Source organism: Mytilus edulis, chromosome 7, assembly GCF_963676685.1.
Source record: "Mytilus edulis chromosome 7, xbMytEdul2.2, whole genome shotgun sequence".
In the NCBI taxonomy this organism is placed as follows: domain Eukaryota; kingdom Metazoa; phylum Mollusca; class Bivalvia; order Mytilida; family Mytilidae; genus Mytilus; species Mytilus edulis.
In genome coordinates, this window is record NC_092350.1 from 15,002,496 (window position 1) to 15,029,509 (window position 27,014).

Below are 27,014 nucleotides of genomic sequence, written 5' to 3' on the forward strand. Positions count from 1 at the left end.
CAGGTCATCGTGTTATAAATGAATCGTTAAAAGGTTCCTATTTTACAACTTTATTTTGAAAATCTCTATCGCCTATGCTTTGAAAATTTTGGGTTTTCTAATTTCTTTGACTATTGGCATTCATGTGGGTTCAAAAACAACTGATTATCAGAAAATTATTTGACTTTCAAGCACCTCGTTTATAATTGCGCAAACGTTTTTACCATTTCTGTGAATCCATTTACACTTAACAATAAACGTGTAAATAATTTAAGAATAATTTGTTTAGTGCAGCTTTCTCCTTGTTTCTGTAAATGGCATTGCTTAAAAAAACCCGGCTGTTTAAAGGACCAAGTTTATAAATAAACTTTATTGTGCATTATTGAAACCTTTCGATATTATAAATACGTTGGACGAAAAGTATCTTTTAAATAGAAAAGCATCAAACTGCAAAAATTCATCTCTGTCAAAGGGATAATCTAAAGACTATGCATTTGAATCATACAATAACCAACATTTGAAACTAAACAGATGATACTCTATTCGGTTCTGATAGTCAGTCAACATTGTACAGTGTAGCAAACAAACAATGCAAAGTAAATATTTCCAGATAGATGGTAAGTGTTTTTGGAACATTTAGGAAAAACGTTTGGAAACCAAATAGTAATTTGAATACTAGTACAAATAAATTATTGTAAGTGTTGTGTTTTTATTGTGCGTCAGTTTCACATTTTTTATCTCCCAATCGTTGTGTACCAGAACATTTCTGATTCTGTACCTTCTGTTGCTATTTTGAGTGAATTAAGTCACGAATTTTACACAGTTGTAGAGTTATCATTCTGTTTTCAATCTTCGTTTTTCTACAATAACATAATATATGCATTTGAATCTTACAGAATAAAAATTCACCCGACTTAATCGATATACAAACTTATCATGTTATATTTGGTAAAACAACAATCAGATTTCAGGTTTGTTTATACTCTTGTTCATGTGTGTCCGTCCACCTAATAATCCCAATGTGTTTATTGTAAAGAAAATACAAAATTTACAATAATCGCAGACCACTGAGTATAACTTCATATGATGCCCTGTGTATGGCCTCTTACCATTCAGTCCCAGCTAATTTTCAAAAGTATTAAGCGATAATAACAAGTCTTTAAGATGAAAATTTCTCTTTATGTCAACGCACATACGGTTGTTGATTTCAGTGTATATTCTTAATAAATAAATTAGCTTCACGTGGACAGATAAATTCTAAACTGGGATAATTCATCTAAAATTTAATAGAAAACCCTAGTCACGCAATTCTGTGGTCACAGAAGAAAGTTTTCATGTTAAAACTCATAACCATAAACGTATTACCTAATTAATTCTGTTGACGGTTTAAGTTCATTATTGGAAAATTATAGTGATTTACTCTAAAACATCGTTTTTCATAAGGTAAGTTCGTTTTATTACCTTCATTCTTAATTTTTAAATATCTTAATTCTAATCGGTCAAATAACGAATTGAGACGCTATTTAAATACATGTACAACTATACCATTCTTTTCTCAGATCACTGATAATTTAGTAGTTAAGAAAATAATATAATAACTGTAATAATTACATTTCAGCATAACTTACTGCAATTAATTCACTATTTAACAGATTCCTTAAAGTCATATGAAACCTCAAATTAACAAAAATATGCATATGTTTTTTTTTTTAACAAAATGGATAGCTGTAATTATTAAACTTTTGTACATATACTTTTTTCTGAAGAAAATTCTTTAATTTGTCCACATTTAGAAGAAGTTTACTGTTTCAGGAAGCAATTCGCCGACATATTTTCCGTATTCAAAGTGACCTTAGAATGACCCTACTCGTAACAGTCCGGTGATCGCAATACGCATGGATCTGTCATTTAAATAAACTATTATCTGATTGTACATGTTATACACGTGTTTAATATCCATGCTTATTTTTTGATTGTTTACTATAAGGTTACGATCGGTAAACTACGGCTTCAAAACACGACAATTAATGAGCGGCCATATTTTCATAGTCATGTACTTTTATAGCCGACTGTATTGTAAATGGTACTCTCATTGGTGAAGGTTGTTACTGTTATCTATATTTGCTTACATCCACTCAATTCTAACTATGGTGGATAGCTGTCTCATAGGTGTCAGCCTATCTTATCTCCTTATTTGTATATTAGTATTATTCAATTAAGTTTCATGAATTGTGTGACGTTTTTTCTCCAAATGCTAGAAATAGGGGTTACGATTTCCAAAACCCAGTTTACCCATTTGTTTCTCAATATTTTTATATGACTGTCAAAATTATGTTTTTCACGCCGTCTTTCCAATAGATGGTTCTTAATTTGTCTAGATTTGGGTGATGGGTTCCGATATGTGCTTTCGACTGTGAAATGCATTCAGTCCTTTTATCTAATACTGTGGAGTATATATAACATAGAAGGTGTTTATCGTTGTTGATGTTAAGGTTACCTCTGTATAGGTCAGTTATGCTTATATTGTGTACGTACTAGTGTTTTATTGCCGTTTTTCCCACATATTCTTTTATTCTGTTGTTTGCTATGCGTCCAGTGGCATCTTTTTCATCAAGTTTCATTTAAAAAGATTAATTGTATATTGAACAACTGCAATGTATGTCGTGTCCAGTAGCTTCACCTGTTAGTGTTTATGAAAATCTATCTTCCACTAAAAATGATATAATGCTGGATAGAAACATATATTTTGCCTTTCATCAGGCCCTACAGCGGACTCCACTAAGGGTTAATATGAGGGTTATTGCTACCTAAACTAACGGCAATATTTCAATGGGACGTGACTGTGTATTCATACATCCGACCTAGCAAAACCATTCCCACCCTTAGCATGCATAGCTAGACAGAAGATGTCTAGTATGTAAAAATATGTCTATACCCCAGTCACTCTCGATGTCTCTACAGAAAATCTTAATACATAGTTTGAATAATTTATATTGAAGTTAGAATTATTCATTCCTATCATGTATAAAAAATGTAAATACCCAATGAATAAACCTAATGGAGTGACTAGTTATCCTCTTTTGTCCGATTACAATTTTTATAACTACTTTTAAATGCTTTTTTTATATTAGATTTATTGTGTTGTTGATCTTTTCGCTCCATCAAAATCTATTTGATATAAAACCATTTATACAGATTAAATATAAATATTATTTTTTTCCAAAAATATGATCATTTAAGGACATTTGCATATATATATATCTCTATAACTAATAATAAATTGTATAAAATATCAAACCACATTTGAATAAATGTTTTTATCGAACGGAAAAATGTGTCCATAATTCTATCTTTTTTTTTCTAAAGATTGGATTTTTTTTGTAATGCAATCTTACCAAAACTCCATTTAATGCACAATTATGAAAAACAAAATTATATGGAAATATGGTAGGATCGACATGGGAAGATTCCTGTTGCGTAGTCTCGCTAAGATACGAAACTGAATAGTAAATAATTCAACAGCACAATGTAAGTAGGATTTCACTCTTGGCATTACATTCACTATGTTTGGTTTTTTTTTATTATTTCTTATGCTGTGAAGGTTCAAAGGTTTTTGATTTCCCTTGAGAACTTAGTTAAGCTCGAAAACAATTAAACTTACTTCACAAGAGGTATGATTTGAAGCAGGATGGGGAACTTGATAATTTGGTGTATCAGTACATTCTAAAATTAGTTCCAATCTACATGAGGGGAAGACACTAAATTATCAGTGTAATATAATTTTCAATTCTGAAAATATGTATAATCTGATATACAAATAAATATTTATATTTGTAACCACTATAGCTGCGGCAATTTTGAAGTCTTATACTACATGTGTAAAATATTATAATTTACTTGTTCGGTCAGTTTTAAATATATACATTGAAATTAAGAACAGCAATAAAAGCGCTGCACAGTTGCTTTTCGTGACCATTTAGCTGTGCGTGTACTGGTTTTGTGCCATGGTCTTCTGTATACCTCATACCTTTATTTTTCTATGTATATTTGATTTATGTTTTTTTATGTTCCAGTCTGCATACTTATAGATACACAAAACAATACATGCTGCATTATTCTATTCTTACGTCCAACATGGAGACAAAAAAACTTACAAAATGGAACACTTTGCCCTCGTTCTGGACATGCATGACATATTTGCCACTGGACGCTAAGCAACCACTGATCAATCAAACTTTAACCGACAATTATTGTAAATCAATCAATTAACATGTCTAGTTTTTTATAACCTCAAATGACCATTTAATGATCTTAAATATTTATTAGCTGCACATGTTGTTTTTAAAACGAAGACATGTTTTCACTTATTTGCGATAATCCTTAATTCATTAATTCCTATTTGTAGAGGTCATTTCTGTTTATAGCTTACTAATATTTCAAAAATCTTAATATGTAAGCTGCACATGTTGTTTACAAAACGAAGACATATTTTCACAATTTGTGGTAATACTAAATTCATTACTTTCTATTTTGTTTTTATGCCCCATTTCTTGGCATTGTGTTTTTGGTCTGTGCGTCTGTTTGTTCGTTCGTTCGATCGATCGTTCGTCCGTCTGTTCCTCTTCATGTTAAAGTTTTTGGTCAAGGTAGTTTTTTGATGAAGTTAAAGTTCAATCAACTTGAAACTTAGTACACATGTTCCCTATGATATCATCTTTCTAATTTTTATGCCAAATAAGAGTTTTGACCCCAATTTCCACTGAGCATAGAAAATGATAATGTGATTGGGGCATCCGTATACTATGAACACATTTTTGTTGTAAAACTCTTTTGCCATTGTGTTGTGAGTTATTCTCGATTTATGAGTGTGTTTGTCCTTTTGGCATATTTTGCCTCTCTTTTCAACTAAGTATTTTGCAAACTTTTACGAAATCTTTAGACTGATCCTTACTCCGTAAGATGTAAACGAAAGCGTCTGTGGGTTTTTCGTACACATCTTCCACAACATATACCAAACGACGAAAAAAAGAACTCAGTCTTGGAATCAATTAGTGTGGTAGAGTGTTTAGCATTAATATTTATTTTCTTTTAGAATAATTAATATTAATTAGTAGTTTTATTATATGTTTATTAAGAGTTCATCAATTCTTCTATTCTCTTATATCTTAGTACAGTTCTACTCTATTTTTCTGGTTCATTAGTCAGTCAGTCATGTGTCATATTATCTTGTCTACTATTGGTCACAGTTTTTTGCCACTCTTTTTGATATACCTTGAGAGAAAGCTTTACATGTAAAATTGATAACTTAGCTTATAAAATTCGTTGTCCGATTGAGCTAATTTAGAATTGTACTTATATAGGCGAGGTCAACCATTGGGCTGTATAAGGCATATTAACTGGACCAAGGTTAAATATATTTGTTGTTAAAGATGATGTATTACATTATGTATGACTTGATGCCTTGGTCTAATGTAGACTCATAGGAACCTTCGAGGATGATACTAGCTTTGTTTTAAGTCGTTAATACTAAGTCAAAGTTTTAACATTTGCTCCAGCAATTTTCAAGTAGTTTGTTTAGCAATTTTTTAATACTTATTTAAGTGGATTAATCTTTTAATCCATTTACAGGTTGATTTAACGGAAATGTGTGTCTAAGAAGCTTCGCAAATTTACCGTTTAACACAAAACTAATTTCAAATGAGAAACTATTCTTCAGAAAAACATACAAGACTGGGTAACATTGATTACTTTTACGTCATTCGAGTCAAGGAGTTTATGACTTAAACTATTGAAACCATGTCACGTGTTCTGGCGAAAATTTTGAGTCAAATGAGAGAGAATTTCTCCTACTGTTATTAACAAGGATAACAAACTACAAACAAAAATAATCAAAAACGGTTTTCTGATATTTACTGTACATAAACGTATAGTATACACTAAATCTGTTCAATTAGTATACCATAGGGCTGTACAGTTGTATATAATCTTTTATTCACCATATGATTAGAAAAATCTCCTACCACAGGACAGCTGATGCAAAACAAAATCACTAGACGAATTTATTAGTAAGCTTCTATTAGATTATGCCGACTGGTTCAAGACATAACTGCCCTGGATCCTGATTACAATGAGCAAATCGGCAGTAGCCCTTAGTCGAACAGGAACTGATTTCTCTTCCGAAGATTTCGCTTTTTTCTTAGTTTTCTGTAGAGTATGTTTTGAACTGTTGTTTGTCTGTTCATGTTTTGGTTTTTAGTCTTTTAGTTATTGTGTTATTTGTCTTTCACTTTAGTTTAGATTGACCCCATGCTTATAACTCCCGTTTTAATTTGATTTTAAAACTTTTTCAATAATCTTTTCTGAGGTTAACGTTTTTGAAATAATCATAACAATATATACAGCTTAAATCTGTTTTATCCCTAAAGTTCCCGACATTTTCTTTCGCCCTATACATTGAACGTGACAGTTTCCGTTTAATAGTTTAATGCACTCATTAGCCATTCGTAGTCTCTTATTAGAAAAATAGATTCGGATTACGTTGTGCTAAGATTTTAATCCATTCCAATACATTGAAATACAATTCAAGGCCATGATAATCAATATAGAATCGGAAACAGTTCGTTGATCAATACGGAAGTTGATCGGTCGATTATAACTACTTTCGTGCTAAAAAAAAAGTAAAATCACAAAAATACTGAACTTAGAGGAAAATCAATTCGGAAAGTCCATAATCAACACTTTCGACAGTGAAAAATAGATATAACAGAAAGAACTGCAATCTTAAACTTTTGGTGAGATTCATATGTTTAAATGTACTAATGTACTTTTACTCCATCATATGTTCATCGTGAAATGTATTGATTTCAATTGAAAAATAGCAGACAAACTTAAATGAAATGATTTACATATTATATAGGGGATTAGTTTCACTCAGATGAACATTGATAGCAGTTTCCATAGAACCAATGGATATAACTTAAACTGTTTAATCGAAACGTGAAGCAGTGATCGTCCGGATTCAATTTAAAAACTATAAAATTAAATAGAATTGACCATTTGCTCGTATAGTTTAAAACTTTTTCAGATCTGTATCAATCTTTTCATATTCGTCATTGATTGCAAAATGTAATGTCCATTTTATTATTTTTATTCGTGAAAAGATAACAGCGAAAGGATCGCGGAAGGGAGAGGGGTGTTTACACCATGTACAAAATATGTCCATAGCAAACTTCATATTCCAAGAGATGTCCCAATTCTGGTATTTGGTAAAAGCCTTGCAATAAAACGGGCACGAATACTTGATTTTAAAATATCTATCAACATTATTTTTAAAGAGTCAAGTGTTTTGTTTGTAAATTAAATGATTTATTTTACTTGATTAATGTATGCAATGGTTAAACCCTTGAGTTTGTACGATTAGAGAATAAGATTTAAAGGCTCTCCTATTAAAATAGAATTTCTGTTGAACTTTTAAGGTGAAACGATATTAATTTAAAACGAACTTGAATATAAAGGACAGATTTTGAATTATGACCAATTACATACGTTCATCCAAAAACAAATCTATTGACGAGGATAGACAGAACAATGCCAGCTGAAATTATGTTGATGTACTAAAAATATCATTCACATTTTGAACTCGATATCTCAGTGAAACCATCGCATAACATATTTAAATGTCATTTAAAGATGGGATGGATGAACGCCTCCTAAATTTCAATGTTTGTTGTTAATTGTTTGGAGAAAAACATTTTTGATAAAATATAGTGAAGTTAAAAAATCAAATATAATACTGTTATTATAAACATCGTATTGGACTTAAAAAATGGATCCAAATATTGACAACGATTCCGTAAGTTATAGCATGTATGATATGGGCATGTGATGATAATTTTATCCCTTGTATAAAAATGCAATAATTTATTCTGAATGTGTTCCTTTACGTATAATCAATGGATTCTTTTTATTTTGAAATCAAACATGTTAAAAGTATCTAGGTATGAATTTTAATACCAAAGGACAAGAAGTTAGACACCTATATTTTTGTTTATTATTTGATTTACTATTTGACAATTAAAATATTTCCTCATTGAAAATCCATCCTCGTGATGATATGTTTTACTGTGTTGATTATCAGTTGCAGGAATAAATTAGCCTTTTGATAATATTTTTCTGTAAAAGCTGTGACAATTTGTGTTTTTGTTTATTCTTTTCTCTGGATCCTGTTGATATATATATATTTTTAGAAATGGAATACTTTACACTCTTTAAACCTGCACTGATTTTATCAATCATTGCAGATTCAGTATTTAACATCCTTTAACATAAGTATGTTTTAACTTCAAAGGAAATATCTTGTTCTAGATCGATTCTTCACTAAAATAGATCTAAAATAAATCTAGCGGTTCACACAATCGCTAAACATATTTATAAAAGAGTAAAAAATTATGATGTTTGCTCATACTTGTGCTTCAAACAACGTATACTTCAAATACATTTCAAATTATTGTACTTGAAACATAAGGCATTATTGTATATAGTTCGTTATTGAAACATAAATAGCATTCCACTTTTGTGTGAGGTTTATATATAGTTACAATTAAACCTTTTATTATCTATATACAAGTAAACGTATGTAAAAAATATAAGTAAAATGTCAATGGTGGTTACAAGCTGCTACAAGAAGAGATATTCCAACAAAATGCACATGTACTATTCTGTATGATACCAGTCTTAAAGTTTGTTATGGCTGCTTTAAGCGACACGGGCTGTCAAATTCATGTTCACAACTCTACCTCAAATTCTCATATTTGATTTATAACATTCTGAAAAGTATATCCTAATTATAAAAAAAGTCTGAAATAAACAATTTACAAGGCATGGGCTCGATAATATGTTTCATCTTTTCATGTGTCTAGCCGCCATTAAATAAACTATTGTGTTGACCTTCGAAGACTGCCGACGTTAAAATAAACGATTTAGACTTAAATACATATATAAATAGATAGCGAACTCGTGCAGTTAGATTTTTCTAGGTCTTTTAATTTCATATCATAGGTTAAAAATAAATGATTATTATTATCGTTTTAACATGTATTTAAGAATTGAATGCTCTTTTTTGTAAATTTATTGGGGTGTAAAAGCGTTGACCGAAGTACATTTTGTATGAAGCGCGGAAGCGCTTCATACTTAAAATGTGCGCACGGTCAACGCTTTTACAACCCTATAAAATTACAAAAAAAAGCATTCAATACTTATAATTACATTTTTACCTATAGGATCATGAAAACACGCCTTTTATCAAGTTTTTATTTCATTTACCTGTGCACTTTATTGTGGGACCTCGTGTCATCATGAATAAGAAGTTTTATTGAGTGATACAACTGCTTAATTAGCCAATCAGAATAACGTATTGTAATGAAACATACATCTAATGTAATTATAAGAATGTGAATCGAATCAGTCAACCAAATGATTTACCTTTGTTTCACTTTCAATGTTGACATTCTTTGTCTTTTAATAGTCAAGAATTTTAGTATATTGAAGGACTTTTTGTCTTATTTTAAAAATATGCTTTAAATTGTAAAAATATTCGAATTGGCTCTCGCCGCGATATAGCCTTTTTGTGCTAATGCGGCGTAAAGCAACCAACAATCAATCAATCAATCTTTTAATAACTGAATCAAATAATCCATGCACAATCCAGCTCTAGATAAGGGGTTAAATTGAAGGTTACATTATTAATGATTCAATGAGATCGAATTATTCACTTATCTTATTTTGACAAAATTGAATTATTATTTCACTATTTCACTTTCACTAATGATTTTTTTTTTGGGGGGGGGGGGGGGATTTCGCTTCTCGTAACTAGTGGCCCTTCAGAGATGTAGCAAATTCATTTTAGTTTAAATTCGACTTGAATTGTATGGTATACGTAGGCGTAAAATATTTACAGGTTTGAATGAAGAAACTGTTAATAATTGTTTATTTTTTACGTGGAATACCTGAGACGAATGAAATTTTAAATGATAACATATTTTAAACTATTTCATAACCTTCTGTGTATTAAAGGGGTTCATATAAAAACATGTTAATTGCTCAGTTGACATTATAACGGCGATATAAATCAATAACAGTTTAAATGCGCACTTTATTTCTTTCGGATGTGGCAGTTTTATTTGCATGTTATTGCATGTTGACAAATAAGTCTACTTTTTATGTACTCTCAATAAGTGGATGATCGTAGTAACATCAATATGGATCTTCACTACAGAGATGTAACTATTTGTTTAGAATCTTAGTAACTAGTGACATATATCCGACCCCCTAGATAGATGTCATCATGTTGCATATCATATATACATATTCATTTCCAAAGATCCACACGACCCCTCCCCAAGAAAATACAACGGCCGTCTCTGTAATGCTTTATGAAAACCACTATTTTGCTTGTACTAAAAAAGAATGCATAGTTTACCATAACGATTCTAAGAGTTTTATTAAGTATCAATCAAGTGATAAACATTAGGGTTTCTTTTATATCTCTTCTGGTTGTTTTTTTTCAACTAACATAATATTTTTCTAGCAAATCAGTCAACATTTGTATCAAGAATCACTAGCAGTTCATTTCGTACCTGAATAAATATAAGAAATTACAAGTTCAAACTCAATATTTTATTTTACTGAAAATGCAAACATGCACAAATTGAAAGTAATCCTTTACAATTGCTATCGAATAGACATTATCTTTTCGTTTAAAATACCTCTGCACTAAAGCAGGATTCGAATAATTTGTTAAAGTGTAAAAGGATTTTTTCTTTCTATAAGTAAAATTAAGACGTAGGCTTAAGCTGAGAAATGTGAAGAAATTCTGTATTCAAAAAGAGATGATGTTGGAAGACGGATTTTCTTTCTATTGATACTATTGCCTGATAGAAAAAATGCTGTGTTAATTGTTAAATTATTACAGTATTTCTCTCTGAATATGTGTTATGTATGTTTTACGACTGTTAATTAAATCTTATTTAAAAATATCCAATTCAGTAACTACATCTGGTATAATACATCAATATAGAAAAACCTCTTTAACAATAACCATCAAACATGTCACGTTTTCATTCTGTATCAAATGTAACAATGCTTTTGCTTCATACATATTTGACATCAAACATAGGAAACTAAAAGATATAGTCTTCTCTGAAGACTCGGGTATTGATGTTGTACAAATACAAAGGGCATGTAGTGTCCATCAATGACATAAAATAACTTAATGCACAACAACAATTTGTATGATTTTTAATTTTATTTTTTTCATATATTTCGGAGTTAAGTATGACGTCCATTATCACTAAACTAGTACATATTTTTGTTTGAGACCAGCTGAAGCACGCCTTCGGGTGCGGGATTTTCTCGCTGTATTGAAGACCTATTGGTGGCCTTCGGCTGTTGTCTGCTCTTTGGTCGGGTTGTTGTCTCTTTGACACATTCCCCATTTCCATTCTCAATTTTATGATAAACGTTTTCAAGTCATTAACACAAACAATGAAATACACGAGTATCATTATCAATTGTTCTGTATGTGGATGTGATAGAGGCTTTACTTGTGTTGCTATCGATTTTTAACATATTACATCACGAGTTCTAATCTTATGCAAAGTGTATTCGTGTGAAGAAATTCTGTATTCAACATAAGTCGAATTTATCAGCTAATGAAAGGGGAGATCTTTATATATAAAACCTGTTACATTTATCATGACTTTAAGCCCGTATGACACGGAAAGCAATGCATGTTTTTTGTTCATTCTTATCAATCATGTATCTTCCTTTATTATATGTGAAAAGATTTATTGATTAGTCTTAAACCACGATTTATATAATATTAAAGCTTCTTAACAATATGTGGTAAATACAATATCTTATTTATCATGTTTATATATAAATAAAGCGCATCTCTATGCATAATATATACAAAAGAATATTTTGATACACTTTATGTAGGACTAAAGTATAGATTTTTTTAAAAGAAAATAAAATATTTGCTTTTAATGTCTCATTCATAAAAGATAATTCAGCGTTAGATTAAATCATCTTGCATATAAATACATATAAGCTGTGCATTTATTAAGACTAAATTGTTAGAAATAATCTCATATACTATTACTTTAAAAAATCTTATTAAGGTTGTTAAATGACCATACATAATTAGTTTTGGACAATCTAAGCTGTGCGAAGTGTCATTGGGTTACCTAAAGAAAGTTGGTTATTAACTGTGATAAACTTGCTATTGCAAACTGTTTATGTTCAACCTAAGACCAGTTGTTCTGTTTAGCTGTGACAACTTACCACTGGAATCTCAAATACTTAACTCAATAAAAGTAAAACTGAAGTGTGATAAACAGTCGTAAACTTAATTGTTCACCATAAGTACGTCAAATATGAATTATACATATGTCAAAGGCACCACCTATTTCAAATATGGATATTCTAAGTCAGGATCGTCCTGAAAATGCATGAAACATTTGCCACTAAACGTTATGCAACTAACAATCCAAGTTAAGAACTCAGTAAAAATTGTCTTTGATATATTTCCAAGCTTTTAAGTTTAGCATAGGTTATACACTTATACATATATATTTTGTCTTTTTTTATGTTGTTGGTTTTTTTTATTAGACTGTTGCTAGTCTTTTTGTCATTGTTCGTTTGTCTCTATAAGACTCTAGGGTATGTGTTTTGATTCTTCCTTGTGTTTCTTCCGCCTCCATTTCATTTAAGGCACCTGCTTTAATATTTATGTTGCTTTCAAAGACGTGTTGGAAAAGATTTTACTGAATGTTTTATCCCTGATCAGATCATCTTTGTGAACCGGTACTTTGACAAGGTCAACCTTTAGAAATAGTTTCGTTAAGTGGGTTGGGTGTGGGGAATCATTGTAATTGACTTTTATTTCTATACGACTTGTTTTATTTATTCATAAATTATTTGACTGTTTGTTTGTTTGTTTTATTAGTTAGGTATTTATCACTTAGACATACACTTGTAAATTTTCATAAATATTTTGCTATATGTATCATTCCTCCATACGATACAGTATATGTTCATGGATTCCTTATGCACACAATTAATTTCTTCTTCTTTTTAAATATTGTAATGTGGGCTTATGGTGTTTTTTTTTACATAAAGTTATCACAGTAGGTAAAATAAATATCACTGTCACAACTCACGTCCTGAATTTGCAAGAATATTAGCAACTAGACATAAGACAGACAACCTTTTTAACAAAATTCAATTTTCACAAAAAAAAATCCTTTGTCGTGAGTCTAATAAGAAATTGGAATTAATTTTTCGAGCGTTTATTGTTCATAATAATAAGAAGTAAAGTAAGCAAACAAAAATATGTTTTTTTCCAACATATATCATATACGCATATCACATACATAATAAGGACATACACAGATTTTCAAATTGATTTAATAAACAATGAATAGTAAAATAATAATGAGGTGAAATAATTACAAATATGAGCCAATATGTTAAGGTCGATATATATATAGTTTTAATGTATTATATATAGTATCGAATATCTATTGATAGTCATCAAATTAATGCATGTCATATTCATTTATAACTTACTGTGCTATAAAAACTTTAAGACATTCAACAATTAACCGAAGACCGTATATTAACATAGTGTTTGTGTTTATTAGTACAAATGCACCTGTGTATATAATATTTTAATCAATTCGGAGGTTTCAAATATCTATTTAGACATGAACATATATATCGATATATTGTTTCCTGATTTAGAACACAAGTTGGACACAATATCAGTATCATGTCTTTCTGAATCCAATAACGACAAAAGAGCGTGTCATAAGCATGCTGCTAATAAATTATAGTTGCGTAACAAGTAATTTTGTTAATCTTTTTTGCCGTTGTCATCTTACACAAAAACACTCAGGAATAAAGTAAAATGGTCAATTATTATATGCTGACATGATAATCACACATTTGCCATACTAGATGAATGTATCCATACTAGATGAATGTATCCGCCAATTCCATGTTACACCATATACATGATATAAGGCTCGTTAAAATTCAATTAAACGCTTGTAACGTTAACATCTATGATAAAAACAAATGGAAACCAAGCTGTTAGAACTGTTACTTTTCAAGTTCGTTAAGTATTGGTTATATCCTTCTCCTTTAGAAAGGAGTCAACATCCGAAAGTTATTTCAGGCATGTTCATGGTCATATATAAACTGCATACTTTTATGAGGTTTGGTTATAAAGCTGAAAGGCGGGTTAAATAAAAGCCAGTTTCTTTACTCAGACTAAAGGTAAGTAAGATTATGTAGAGGGACTTATGTAAGTAACATTATGTAGAGGGACTTAGGTAAGTAACATTATGTAGAGGGACTTATGTAAGAAACATTATGTAGAGGGACTTAGGTAAGTAACATTATGTAGAGGGACTTTCTAATTTAGGACATTGTTTCTTTTTAACTTGACTCTCATTAATCAAACGTCGGCAACTTTCTGTTAAAAGATACTATCATAATGGTAACATTTAAAGGGCACAAGACAAGACACGGTCATGGCAAATAACGATAAACAAACAACTTTAACCAGACAACAACACACTACATAAAAAACTAAAAGCCTGAGCTACACGAATCAAACTAAAATAAGGCAAGGCCGTAATTACCATTGAGGCAAGTAAGGCAATTGCCTCACTCAAATGTCGACATTGGTTTTTTTTATACATACATATATAAATATAATAGTCATTTTGTGGTCTGTCTCAACCTTAATTTCTATAACTTGTCATCATTCCTTTTAAATTATTCCTCCTTGGTATAACTCAGCATCTCAACGGGTGCTGTTTCTCGATTATACATTAACCTATATATTGTAACGATAATCATCATGGATCTCTGGTTAAAAACATGCTCTTGCAGAAAAAGGAAAAGCGATACTGAAGGTAAAGAAGGAATAATTCTAATAAACAAGTTTTTTTTGTGTGAACAGAGTATTGAATACAAATTTATTAGAACTAATCCAAAAACGATAAGTAGACTGACAAATCAAGTACTGGGCATCGCAAGGGGGCAGTCCTGTCTGCGTATTCATTTCTCGGTTTCACCAACTTTTGACAAATAAAGTACTGCGCATCGTAAGGGGGCAATCCTGTCTCCATTATTCATTTCTCCGTTTCACCAATTGCAATCTTTCTCTTTACAGATAAATGAAATATAAATAATATGAAACATGCATGGATTAGTTTTTATCCATGTTTCTTTAACCTTAAAAATTGAAAGAACATCCCATTTTCCAATTTGACATTATTGAAGAACGGTAGGACCTTTAAAACAGAATGTTGTCTTTACTTAGTCGGGACTACGGAATTTCGTGTCTTTATATTCGGGGTTTCGGAATCGGACACCCCCAACCCCTAACCCCTGAATTTATAGATTGTGGAACAAAAATAACACAGACTATTTCCAGAAATAATTTGAAATTACGGACCTACATGTATACGTCGAAAACTACAGTACAACCCTTGTACCCATAGCATACTAGTAAAATATCATAAGAATCATATACATGTATCTTATCTCATTTTATCCCTAGTTTGTTTACTATTTGTCAGCATAAAAGCGAGTTTAATATTTTGTAACTGCGACTGTATGATGGTGCTTACAGGAAAGCTAAATTCCCTTTTGCAAACAAAACTGTTACTACTGATGCTGCTACCAAATTGCCGCATTGACGGAGAAGGAATCGGAAGAAGACATTGATCATTGTGTTGATGATAATGTGCTACCTCTAGAAACACAGACTGCCCTGAAACGACTGAAAACTTGAAAAAATCATGCATGAGTGGCGAGAGATTGTGCGGTCTTGCCATGCTCCATGTTCATCGCAATAAGGATATCAGCAGACCAAATATTCTGAAACAATTTGACTGAACCGGCCATAAAAATATTTGGCAAACTCTACTAAATCGATGTTTGTTCTATGTTCTCGCGACAGACTCAAATTGATATTTGGATAACTATCTTACATATAAATTTAAATAAAGTTGTTAAAAATTTGGTGTTAGTAAAAGTTTTTAAAATAAAAAAAAAATATAAAAAGTGTCCAAATTCAAAACATTATCAAACTCTCAATTTTTTTGCCTCACTAAAATAATATGCCTATCTACGGCCTTGTAAGGTGTGATTTAAGTTGCTCCTGAATGTTAAACATATCCTGTTCCAGGTGTGACACCCGTTATGCTGCTCATGGAAAGTACAGTTCTAATTCAGTAGGTCAAAATCGAAGAAAAGAGGACGGTATTGTGGTTACGATATTGGAAAATATCCGTGGTCATCTGTAACAAATATTCCATAACGGTCAATCAACTTGTGCCGGCGTCCGTGAAGTTTTGTAATGTTTGCTCTTTAAAGCTTAAAACGGACATATTTCTAAACTAATTAAAAAGATATACATAATACTCCACATATCCTTCGCAACATTCTAATATCATAGACGACAAAAACATAGTAAAACTCTACAAATTAACTGGAAACCAATTCAGGTTATAGTACCTGTTTATGTAGAAATCATTTTTTCTTTTAATACCTATGGTATTCAGCAATAACTTCTCGGAGCCAAAAATATACCCATTAAAATCTCACAATTTTATTGTATATATTTATTTTGTAACTGTTGCACTTCATCGGCTCATTTGGATTACTTTTAATTGAATTACGTTTCAAGAGAATTCCATACTATTTGAATATACATGAACCCTCCCAGAGTTTCCAAACTACTAGTATTTGATCCCTTTCAATATTCCAACAACTTTCCAGAGCTAATGAACTTATAAATGTACTATTGTTATAAGGAGTACCATATATCTAACATTACATAATGAGGTTGCCTTTATCTTTTGTATATAAACTATAGCAGTCCAAATATACGTCTAACATCTTCAAATCTATCATTTATATGACCGTATTACTAATTATGTGATATGTTTTGAGCAGCATTCACTTAGATGACGGAAATTATTTTATTTTGAAGTTTTTCCGCCATTTGCCATGTGACTCCAATCAAAATTGACTAGGATTATGAATTTTATTGACGAAGGTGGGTGGCTCCCTCTGGCCGCAACGAAAAAGCCATTGCATTGCTGAAAGTTAAAACACCAACCAATCAATCCATTTGTCATGGTTTTGTAAACAATCAATTTATTTGTCATGGTTTTGTAAACAATATTCTATTATACCATCATTCATTTTAGTTGATTAACATCTATCACAACGTCTCTTGAATGTTTGTATACATGAATAATGCAAAAGCTCTTTAAAGCTATTACAGTTATTCCAGAAACATGTAGTAAACCTCGTTAGAATAATTCCCTGTAACCATTGTTCTTTCGTGGTTTTATGAGAATCGACTTTATATCTATAGCAATCACAGTAACAGTGTGTGCTTTATTAGTTTCTAAATTGTCATGATAATGTTGGTTATTGCATTCGATATTTTAATATTATACAATGCTACTTTGAACGTCAGAGTTTGCTTATCTTGCGCATTCAAATAATTCTACGAAAAAGACTTAATATAAGTTCATTCAATTATAGATATCTAAATTATATTAACTCTTTGAAATGGGATTCGACATTTATTTTACAAATCTCTATATAGAAACCAAAAGATTGAGCAACAGAAACACAGCAAATCAAAAGTGGAAATAAGAACAACATCACAGTCAAGAGAAAAATACAAACTGACCATACACGAAACCCTAAACAGAAGCAACATAAACCGGTTCTAAATCCCATGGTTTAATAGCACATGTCGTCGACTCAAAGGGTTAGCAAGTCTAACCCGTCACCCAAGTAAAAATCAAGCGATACGAAATATTTGGAAATGCCAATAACGTGGGGAAAATTGACAGATTTGTGGCTATGCCATATGCATGAAACGAATCTGACAAGGGTGTTCATTTATGTCACTAATTTTTTATGAAGGTCAACTTAGGTCAACTAAATCATGATGACAGCTTTTTGAAATATGGCTTTAACTTTAAATTCAAGTACCCTCAGTTTAAAATCTGCGATTTGAAAAGCAACACTTTCAATTAAATACCGAAAATCTAGTTCTTGAATATCTCAATCATAGAAAATATAACGCTTTATAGGCAAGCGATCAAACTGCATCTTTGGTATCTGTTACTCCAAATTCGTATAGCTAGATGCGTTGTACATGAGGCGCCAGACTTTCAGGAATAGTTCAGTGAAAAACATAATTTATAGGTTTAACGTAAAAGTAAAAAAATCGGATTGTCTGTCAACTGTTTAATGCCTATCTCAAATGAAAAGTCGAACAACTTCAAGCCTGAGATTATGGATTATGAGACAATCTTGATAAAATGTCGGGGTTCAGTGCTACAACGTTAGTGCTAGAATTTCTTGCAACTTTATGACTTTAATACTCCCGATTTAATTAAAGTAGGTATCCCTCATTTTGCTTTCACACGATAAAATAGAAAATGGTTTACTTTTACTCAAAGGTGTTACAATTTTATTTAGATCCATTTCAGGACCAAGTCAGATTAAGTACATGACTGGTAAATTTGATATTGGTCAGGATTATGCCAATACACTAACGTTAACGTAGTAATGATTTAATTGGTTCAATGCGGCGGAAATAATTTCCTTAAGTTTTTATTCAATTTACCAATTATTCCGAACTATTGATCCGTTATAATTTTTCTATCTGGAAAGATTATTTAATGAATTTGATTAAAATATCTTGTTTATTCCACTTACATTTGAATTAGAGGAGTAACACTGGTTTAATTATTGTCGCTGTTTTTCACGTCTCTTGACTGACTGGATAATTAAATTCTTATTTCAATCTTATTTGTCGGACTATCAGAATAATTGAATATTCTAAAATGAAGGTATGATTTTTCATTATTACTACATTTTCTTTCTAAATGAAAAAAAGACACATTTAAAGAATTTATTTATATAATCGGGCAGTTATTTCTGCAATTTGAGCCTTAAACTTACTTAATACAGATGTAAAATGACGTCACAAAGACAAAGTGGTATATTCATAGTCAACTAGTACTATTTCAGAAGTATTTTATTTATAACAATGCTTTCTTATAATGTAATTAATGTAAATTGAGCTTTTCATTTGCACTATTTTCCTTTTGACATTAAGCAGTCATTCTCACTATATGTAAAGAGACAGAAAAGTGAAATATATGGTGTGAGCTAAGACTCCATATTAAAAGACCGTACATTGACCTATAATTGTTAACTTTTTATACAGTGTGACTCGGATGGAGAGTTGTCTCATTGGCACTCATACCTCATCATCTTGTTTATAATTGCTTGGTTATACATGGTATATCACTGAACTAATATACATATTTGTTTAGGGCCAGCTGAAGGACGCCATCGGGTGCGGGCGTTTCTCGCTACATTGGTGGCCTTCGGTTGTTGTCTGCTCTATGGTCGGGTTGTTGTCGCTTTGACGCATTCACGATTTTTATTCTCAATTTTATTTATATTAGACAACGTACAGGAGAAATGACAAGTAGTCCTATAAAGACAGATGGTCTTTTGAAGCAGGTTCAATCTGTCTGAGATTATATTGCATATAAGATGCGCTATACAGCGGGACTTAACATTAATGCTGTATTATGTCCCATTTATGGGCATTATGTTTTCTGGTCTGTTCCTCTGTCTGTTCGTTCGTTCGTTCGTCGTTCCGTTCGTCTGTCCCATTTCAGGTTAAGGTTTTGGTTAAAGTTTTTTTGGTCGAGGTAGTTTTTGATGAAGTTAAAGTTCGATCAACTTGAAACTTAGTAAACATGTTTCCTATGATATGATCTTTCTAATTTTAATGCCAAATTAGAGATTTTATCCAATTTCACGGTCTATTGAACATAGAAAATGATAGTGCGGATGGGGCATCCGTGTACTTGGGACACATTCTTGATACACATGTTTTATTTGTTGTTGAACACCGATGTTCTAGTAATTATTTCATTCTTTATTTCAGGAGGAATCTGGTGAAAATGTTCCTGTGAAAGGACTTGGTAATTGTGATATAATGCGACCGACAGATCTTGCTGCCGCTCACCATTATGATAAAGTTGTTGGTGTTATAACTAAGGAACCATGTGAAAGGTCCGATGCAGAGATTATTCAAATAAAATCATGGTTTCAAAAGAAATCAGATTTATTTAACCAGTTGAATGATGGTAGGTTCTAAGAAGATTTCTGTTTTTTATAAGTTTTCTTCTTTTTTTATGCCCCATTTATGGGCATTATGTTTTCTGGTCTGTGCGTCCGTTCGTCGTTCCGTTCGTTCGTCTGGCTTCAGGTTCAAGTTTTTGGTCAAGGTAGTTTTTGATGGAGCTGAAGTCCAATCAACTTGTAACTTAGTACACATGTTCCTTATGATATGATCTTTCTAGTTTTAAAGCCAAATAAGACTTATGACCCCAATTTCACGGTCCACTGAACATAGAAAATGAAAGTGTGAGTTTCGGGTTAAAGTTTTTGGTCAAGGTAGTTTTTGATGAAGCTGGAGTCCAATCAACTTGTAACTTAGTATACATGTTTCTTATGATATGATCTTTCTAATTAAAAGCCTAATTAGACTTTTGATCCCAATTTCACGGTCCACTGAACATAGAAAATGAAAGTGTGAGTTACAGGTTAAAGTTTTTGGTCAAGGTAGTTTTTGATGAAGTTGAAGTCCAAAACTTAGTATGCATGTTCCCTATGGTGTGATCTTTCTAATTTTTATGCCAAATTAGATTTTTTAACCAATTTCACGGTCCTTTGAACATGGAAAATGATAGTGCGAGTGGGGCAACCGTGTACTTTGGACACATTCTTGTTTGTTCTAATACGGTTTGGCATCCCCTTTGACAAATTATTGGTATATATAGGTTTAGTTTAAATTTGCCTTATGATTGAGTTTGGTGAGTCCACAGACATCCGTTTACCGTTGCTATACTGAGAATGCAAAGTTTAGCAAAGTATGGTTTTAATGCCATATTTCAAAACTAAACAAAACTTCAAAATAGCAATAAATAGATTAATGTAACAAAGAAATATGTATTATGGGGCCAGCGGAAGGACGCATCCGGGTGCGGGAGTTTCTCGCTGCATTGAAGATCCATTGGTGGCCTTCTGCTATTGTCTGTTCTATTGTCGGTTTTTTTTCTTTGGCACATTCCCCATTTCCTTTCTCAATTTTAAACATAAACATAAGGTTCAACTTTTACTCGAGTCGATAAAAACACGATTTTAAAATTATTTCGGATATTTAAGAAGGTTTTAACTTTTTTTCTATATGTTGCTAAAACTTTTTTATTCAGTATATCAATATGACTTTTTCAATCGTGTTGCATCAGCTACCAATTATCCAATTTTCTAATGTTTCGCACGTTATGTTGTCTTTCATATCCTGTTGAGCTGAATGATGACAATTCGTCCTCAACCATTGTGTGTCAATCTCGCGTTGTTATCTACACTGCTATTGACTTTCTAACTATTATGGCTATTGAGCATTATTGAACATTTGTCAAGTTTCAATATTGTTCAATTAATCATAAAAAAATTGATTACGCTTTTCAAAAACATCACGAATTTCTCTGATTCTAGGAAGTAAAATGGCATCTATCGTTGTTGCCTTGCAACCAAGCTTAGGGATATCGAAAATGGATATAAAAACAACATTATTTCTATATGTCACTGTAGATTAGTAGGAAAACTATTGTCTGTGGTATTTTGTAATACAAAAATTTAATTGTTTGTTGTTCCTTTATAACAACGTACTTAACAAGTTAAACGAGCTTCATTCCATTATCATGCCATCGTCCCGTTAATGAATTCTTTTTGCAACAAATAGATCAAAGATTATTTCAGCTTACTTTGATGTTCACAAAAGAATAAGTTAATGCGAAAGCACTGTCATCTTTATGTTGTATTTCAAAGCACCATACCATCCTGCACAGCTAGTCTGTGTGTTTTAATCCGATATTGTCATTATATATGTTAGAGCATCAAGTTGTGTTTATTTTTATACGACTTGACTGGGGTATATGGACTGGAAATTGTTCGTTATGTAATGTTTACAAGTAAATATATTGATAGGCAATTGTCACTGCTACTAAATTTGGCCGTGCAAATAGTTTACACATAGGCCACCCATCTCCTTATACTCACATATATATATGTATGAATTTAGATTATTGACTGGTATTTCTGTTTGTTTTACTATAAAAGCTCAGTTATAAATGTATTAAAGACTTTGACATGATCGTTTGTGGTGGTTTCTTTTTATCTTTAGATTTTGCAGGAACATATATATTATATATACGGTCACCAGGTTTTTTGCTTTCTTTGTTTATAATCGCAGTGGGGAAAAAATCGCCCTATCAACCACCCACAAAGCAAAGACGGGTTGTGTTATGTGTCATTATTGGTGGTTTTTTTTTTATGTTTGAATAATTACGTCTAGTATTTGTTATATTCATAACACCTCGTTCCAACTTATATTTGACCTTTAAAAAATCACATCAAACCGATACTTATGCAAAGTAAAGGACCTCATTGGAAATATGCTGGTTGTCTTTAATAGGTATCTTCGGTAAATAAAATCCCGTCTGCATTGATTTTAACATTAATTGAAGATTAAATTGTCCATCACAGGTTTAACTTGTTATTGAGTTGTAGATTGTTTCAAAATACAGCAACCACAAACCTTGAACAAGAAGAAGCAAAACCATATCGATATTTTTGCAGATATAAATATAATCATGAACACTGTTCACTTCAGAAACAAAATTACCACTGTTACAAAACTTTGTTTCAAAAAAAAAGTTGTTATACATGGTTTTGTATTGTAATAATTAGAATTGTTATGCTTCTATTTCAGAAATAATTCATGACTTGATAAAAAATTGTGAGTTTATGACTGTAGAACGGGACTTTGTTGTCATCAAACAAGGAGAAAAGGGAGACTGGTGAGTAACATAGTATATATTGATTAATTGATTGATTGATTGATTGCTTGATTGATTGAATTGTTGGTTGATTGATTGATTGATTGAGCAGAACATTATTAACGAATTTCTACATTGTTTTTGTTACATTTTTTTTTAACATTCACTGAATGAATCATCTGGAATCAACTCTAATAGTCAAAAAGTACATGTATACTTTATTGTAGTTTTCTTTTATCTATTACCTTCATCCCTTCGGACTATAATAGCCAGTGGATGGACGCCTCCGGATGCGGGAGTTTCTCGCTACATTGAAGACCCATTGGTGGCATTCGGCTGTTGTCTGCTCTATGGTCGGGCTGTTGTCACTTTGACACATTCCCCATTTCCATTCTCAATTTTATTAATGCGAAAAAATACCTACCAGAGATCAAAATGACGTTTAAGTTAGTAAATATACTTCTTCGTCGGTGACATGAATATATATTGCAATATTCCAACACCGTCATAAGGGAAATGGATTTTTCATTCGCAAACAGTGATAAAATGTAAGTAACTCACTTGAGACAGATTTTAATGACTTTTTACACTGCTTTTAATGCTGTGCATAAAAGAAATACAAGTCAATAGTAGTGATTAGATCTATTTAACAAGATTTTATAGTAGATATTAAAGTATAGTACGCGAGGCTTACTCCTATTGGTATTTATCTTACCTACTGTTAGTAATCCGGCTGGCGACGCCTTAAATGTCAAACTGCAAAATATAAAAGTGTTAATTCAAGTAAATGTAATTAGCGATACCATTAAATGCGTTATATAAATATTTGTTTAAAAAATGGATATATTTCATTGGAAATTGTTATGAAAAAATAATTATGTATTAATGTTAAAGAACCGAGAAATACTTGAAAGTTATATGAGTAAGTCAGACACACTGGGCAGAATAAGGTTATATATCAAGTGATTGAAAATTAAGTTTATTTAAATTTTTCCAAATCAAAAATGACTGAGTGAGAAGAGCCTCAATAAGTAGTTTTTTTTCTCAGAAGAATGAATATGAGTAGGAATAGGGCTGCACTCTACAGTTGTTTTAAGGTTTTATGTAAAAATGTATGTATTAGGCCGTTAGTTTTCTCGTTTGAATTATTTTACATTGCTATTTCTGGGCCTTTTTATAGCTGACTATGCGGTATGGGCTTTGCTCATTGTTGAAGGTCGTACAATGACCTGTAGTTGTTAATTTCTGCGTCATTTTGGTCTCTTGTGGAGTTGTTTCATTGGCAATCATACCACATCTTCTTTTTTCATAATTAGTGAATCGTCTTGATGATCTTCATTGTAAGTGTAAGTCAAATGTTGGTGTAAGTATCTTCAAGATAGGGTAAAACAGTTCATTATAAACACAAATAAGTGCAATCTCTTTTTGGTCATTTAAAGAATTTCTTCATCGTAAAACAATACATTCAAAGAATGGTGGTTTGAAAACAAATTATAACACTTATCTGTGAAAAAAATCTAACCCTTTCAAATGAATATAATTCCTAAATCTATACGTTTTGACTGTTTCCAGTTTCTTCATTATTCTGAATGGATCTGTTGCTATTCATATCAATACTACTTTGGATCTGGAGGACGACAGACAAGAAAATACAGATAAACAAGATCCATTGAAGGAAAGACGAGATAGTAGAGAAAAAAAACAAGATGAGGAAAAGCCTAAAGAATTGGACAGATCAAAGTTTGGAATATCCGTCGGAAAGATAGGTATGGCACTTCTGTTTTCTATATATGATATACATGGTCACTATACCACGGGGAAAGATAGGTACGGCACTTCTGTTTTCTATATACAGTATGATATACATGGTCACTATACCACAAACATTACAGAGAGTTTAACTATACCACTGAAATCAGAGGCGGGTCCAGGGTCAAGGGAAAAGGGGCGTTAATGTCATGCAAGAATCGAAAAAAGTACTGCTGAGCGGATCAAAGCACAATTTGGGTTGACGAATCTTTCACCTGCGTAATTATCTTCTTGGTTTTTTTTATTCTTGAATAAAGAATGGAACCATTTCTTTTCGGCTCGATCCTTTCTGTTCCGTGTTTTACGATACCATTCCTATAAAATTGAGAATGGAAATGGGGAATGTGTCAAAGAGACAACAACCCGACCATAGAGCAGACACCATGCATATTTTATTTCTGTCGACCTTTAGTCGATTCTAAATATTCAATTTCTATATTTATCAAAGTCTATTGTATGTGTTACAAAAAAATAAAAAAAAAATAGCTCGAATTTTGTTTTACATTTCAGAATCTGGCAAAAGTTTTGGAGAGCTGGCTCTTATTAATACTGATTGTGTCCGAAATGCCACAATTATTGCAGACGAAGCTGTAGATTTAATTGTGATTGACAGGAATTTATATAATAGATGTATCAAATTGTTTCATGCAAAAGAGTTTGCAGACAGAAAACGTTTTGTTGAAACAAATCCTCTGTTCGATAGATGGCATCCGAAGTATAAAAAGCAAATGGCTATGAGTTTAAGAAAGGAAAAATTAAATTTCGAAAGCGTCATTGTAAAACAGGGAGCTATGTTTGACGGTTTACGGTTCATTTTAAGGTAATTGGTTAATATGAAGAGTTATTGTCAACGTATTTGTAGATCTATCACTAAAGTGCTTATTAGTTTATTCCAATTACTCATTTTTTTTGGAATATATGTAGTACTCCCAAGATTCGTTTACACAATCACAAAACAGATAGGCATGCGGTTCTTATAAAATTCAAAAGCGTTCATTATAACACATCCGTCAGAAATTTAAGTAACTTATATCGGTTCATTGTTATATTCTTCCTAAAACGTGTGGCTTAATATTATGACTATTAAAAGTTGAACATTTCAGTATCTGAGAAAGTTTTCACCATAAGCCAAATATTACTACACTAAATTCTTTTGAAGCATTTGTGTTTGTCGTATTGGTAATATCTATATCTTCCTATGTATGTTACAGTGGTCAGACCAAACTGACATCTGATCCCTATTTACACTCTATGCAGTATCCTGATTATTATCCCTTACCAGATGTCGAAGACCTCGAGAGAGTAGAGGCACGAGAATCACTAAGAAGGTATAAGCTATAACCTTAAAAATCTTGCAAGGTCACAACTGTATGTCAGTTATAAATGTCCATGATATAACCTGATATAGGGCCTCGACAAATATAATAATGAATATCATTAAAAGGATCCAGTAAATTGTATCCATGAAGGTGAGAGGAGTATGTTTCATTTTTATTTATTTGGTATAATTCATTTCAAAATAGACAAATTTAATTGTGATAAAAAAAAACGCGCTATATTATAAGATTCAACGAATGATATATCAATCCTTTTTAAGGAAAGACTATTTATTTATATATACAAACATTATGTCATCACCAGTACAAATGGTCAAATATTAACACATAAGAACATGCATGTAATAGTGAAACAAATAAATCTATTGATTGATTGATGGATTGATTTGTTGAGAATAGATGAATGAGTAATACAATCGCCTTATCATAAAACAAATGCAATATTCGTTCAAAATTGTTAAAAGAACATTTGCTGGAAATGTGTCATATTTCTAATAGCTGCTTCTTAAATCTTTCTCGCCGCGATATAGCCTTTTTTGTGCTAATGCGGCGTAAAGCAACCAACAATCAATCTTAAATCTTTCATAGGGAATTGAGTATGCATTCACAGAAAATGGATGAATACAAAACACTGGTGCCAAGTCGTCAGAAATATATTACACAAGATACTGGAAAGAACGGCAAACGATCACCAAAATTTATGAGTCATCGACAGATAGAACTTTGCCTTATTGGTTCTGAAGAAATAGTTGGTAAGTAGAGACAAAGGAGTAGGTTCAGTAAGACCCCTTTTTGGCCCCAAAATATAGCAGTTTTACAAAATTGTTAAAATGTAAACCTTTAGTTATTTATTGGA

At 31.5% G+C, this 27,014-nt stretch overlaps 1 protein-coding gene across 6 annotated transcripts in view; it reads left to right on the top strand.

Moving 5' to 3' along the window:
- Positions 1–1,159: 1,159 nt before the first annotated feature.
- Positions 1,160–27,014, top strand: part of LOC139530024 (uncharacterized) — a 32,166-nt gene continuing 6,311 nt past the window's right edge. The window contains exons 1-7 of one of the 6 annotated variants that reach the window (XM_071326055.1): positions 1,160–1,422; positions 20,054–20,255; positions 22,946–23,033; positions 24,585–24,778; positions 25,332–25,641; positions 26,033–26,149; positions 26,747–26,910. In XM_071326055.1, coding sequence (XP_071182156.1) covers positions 20,105–20,255; positions 22,946–23,033; positions 24,585–24,778; positions 25,332–25,641; positions 26,033–26,149; positions 26,747–26,910 — 1,024 coding nt within the window. In that variant the 5' untranslated portion in view covers positions 1,160–1,422; positions 20,054–20,104. Of the gene's footprint in view, positions 1,423–7,383; positions 7,832–18,793; positions 18,939–20,053; positions 20,256–22,945; positions 23,034–24,584; positions 24,779–25,331; positions 25,642–26,032; positions 26,150–26,746; positions 26,911–27,014 lie in introns of those variants that run through there. The other 5 variants (XM_071326058.1, XM_071326056.1, XM_071326052.1 and 2 more) reach the window with 5 other exon arrangements.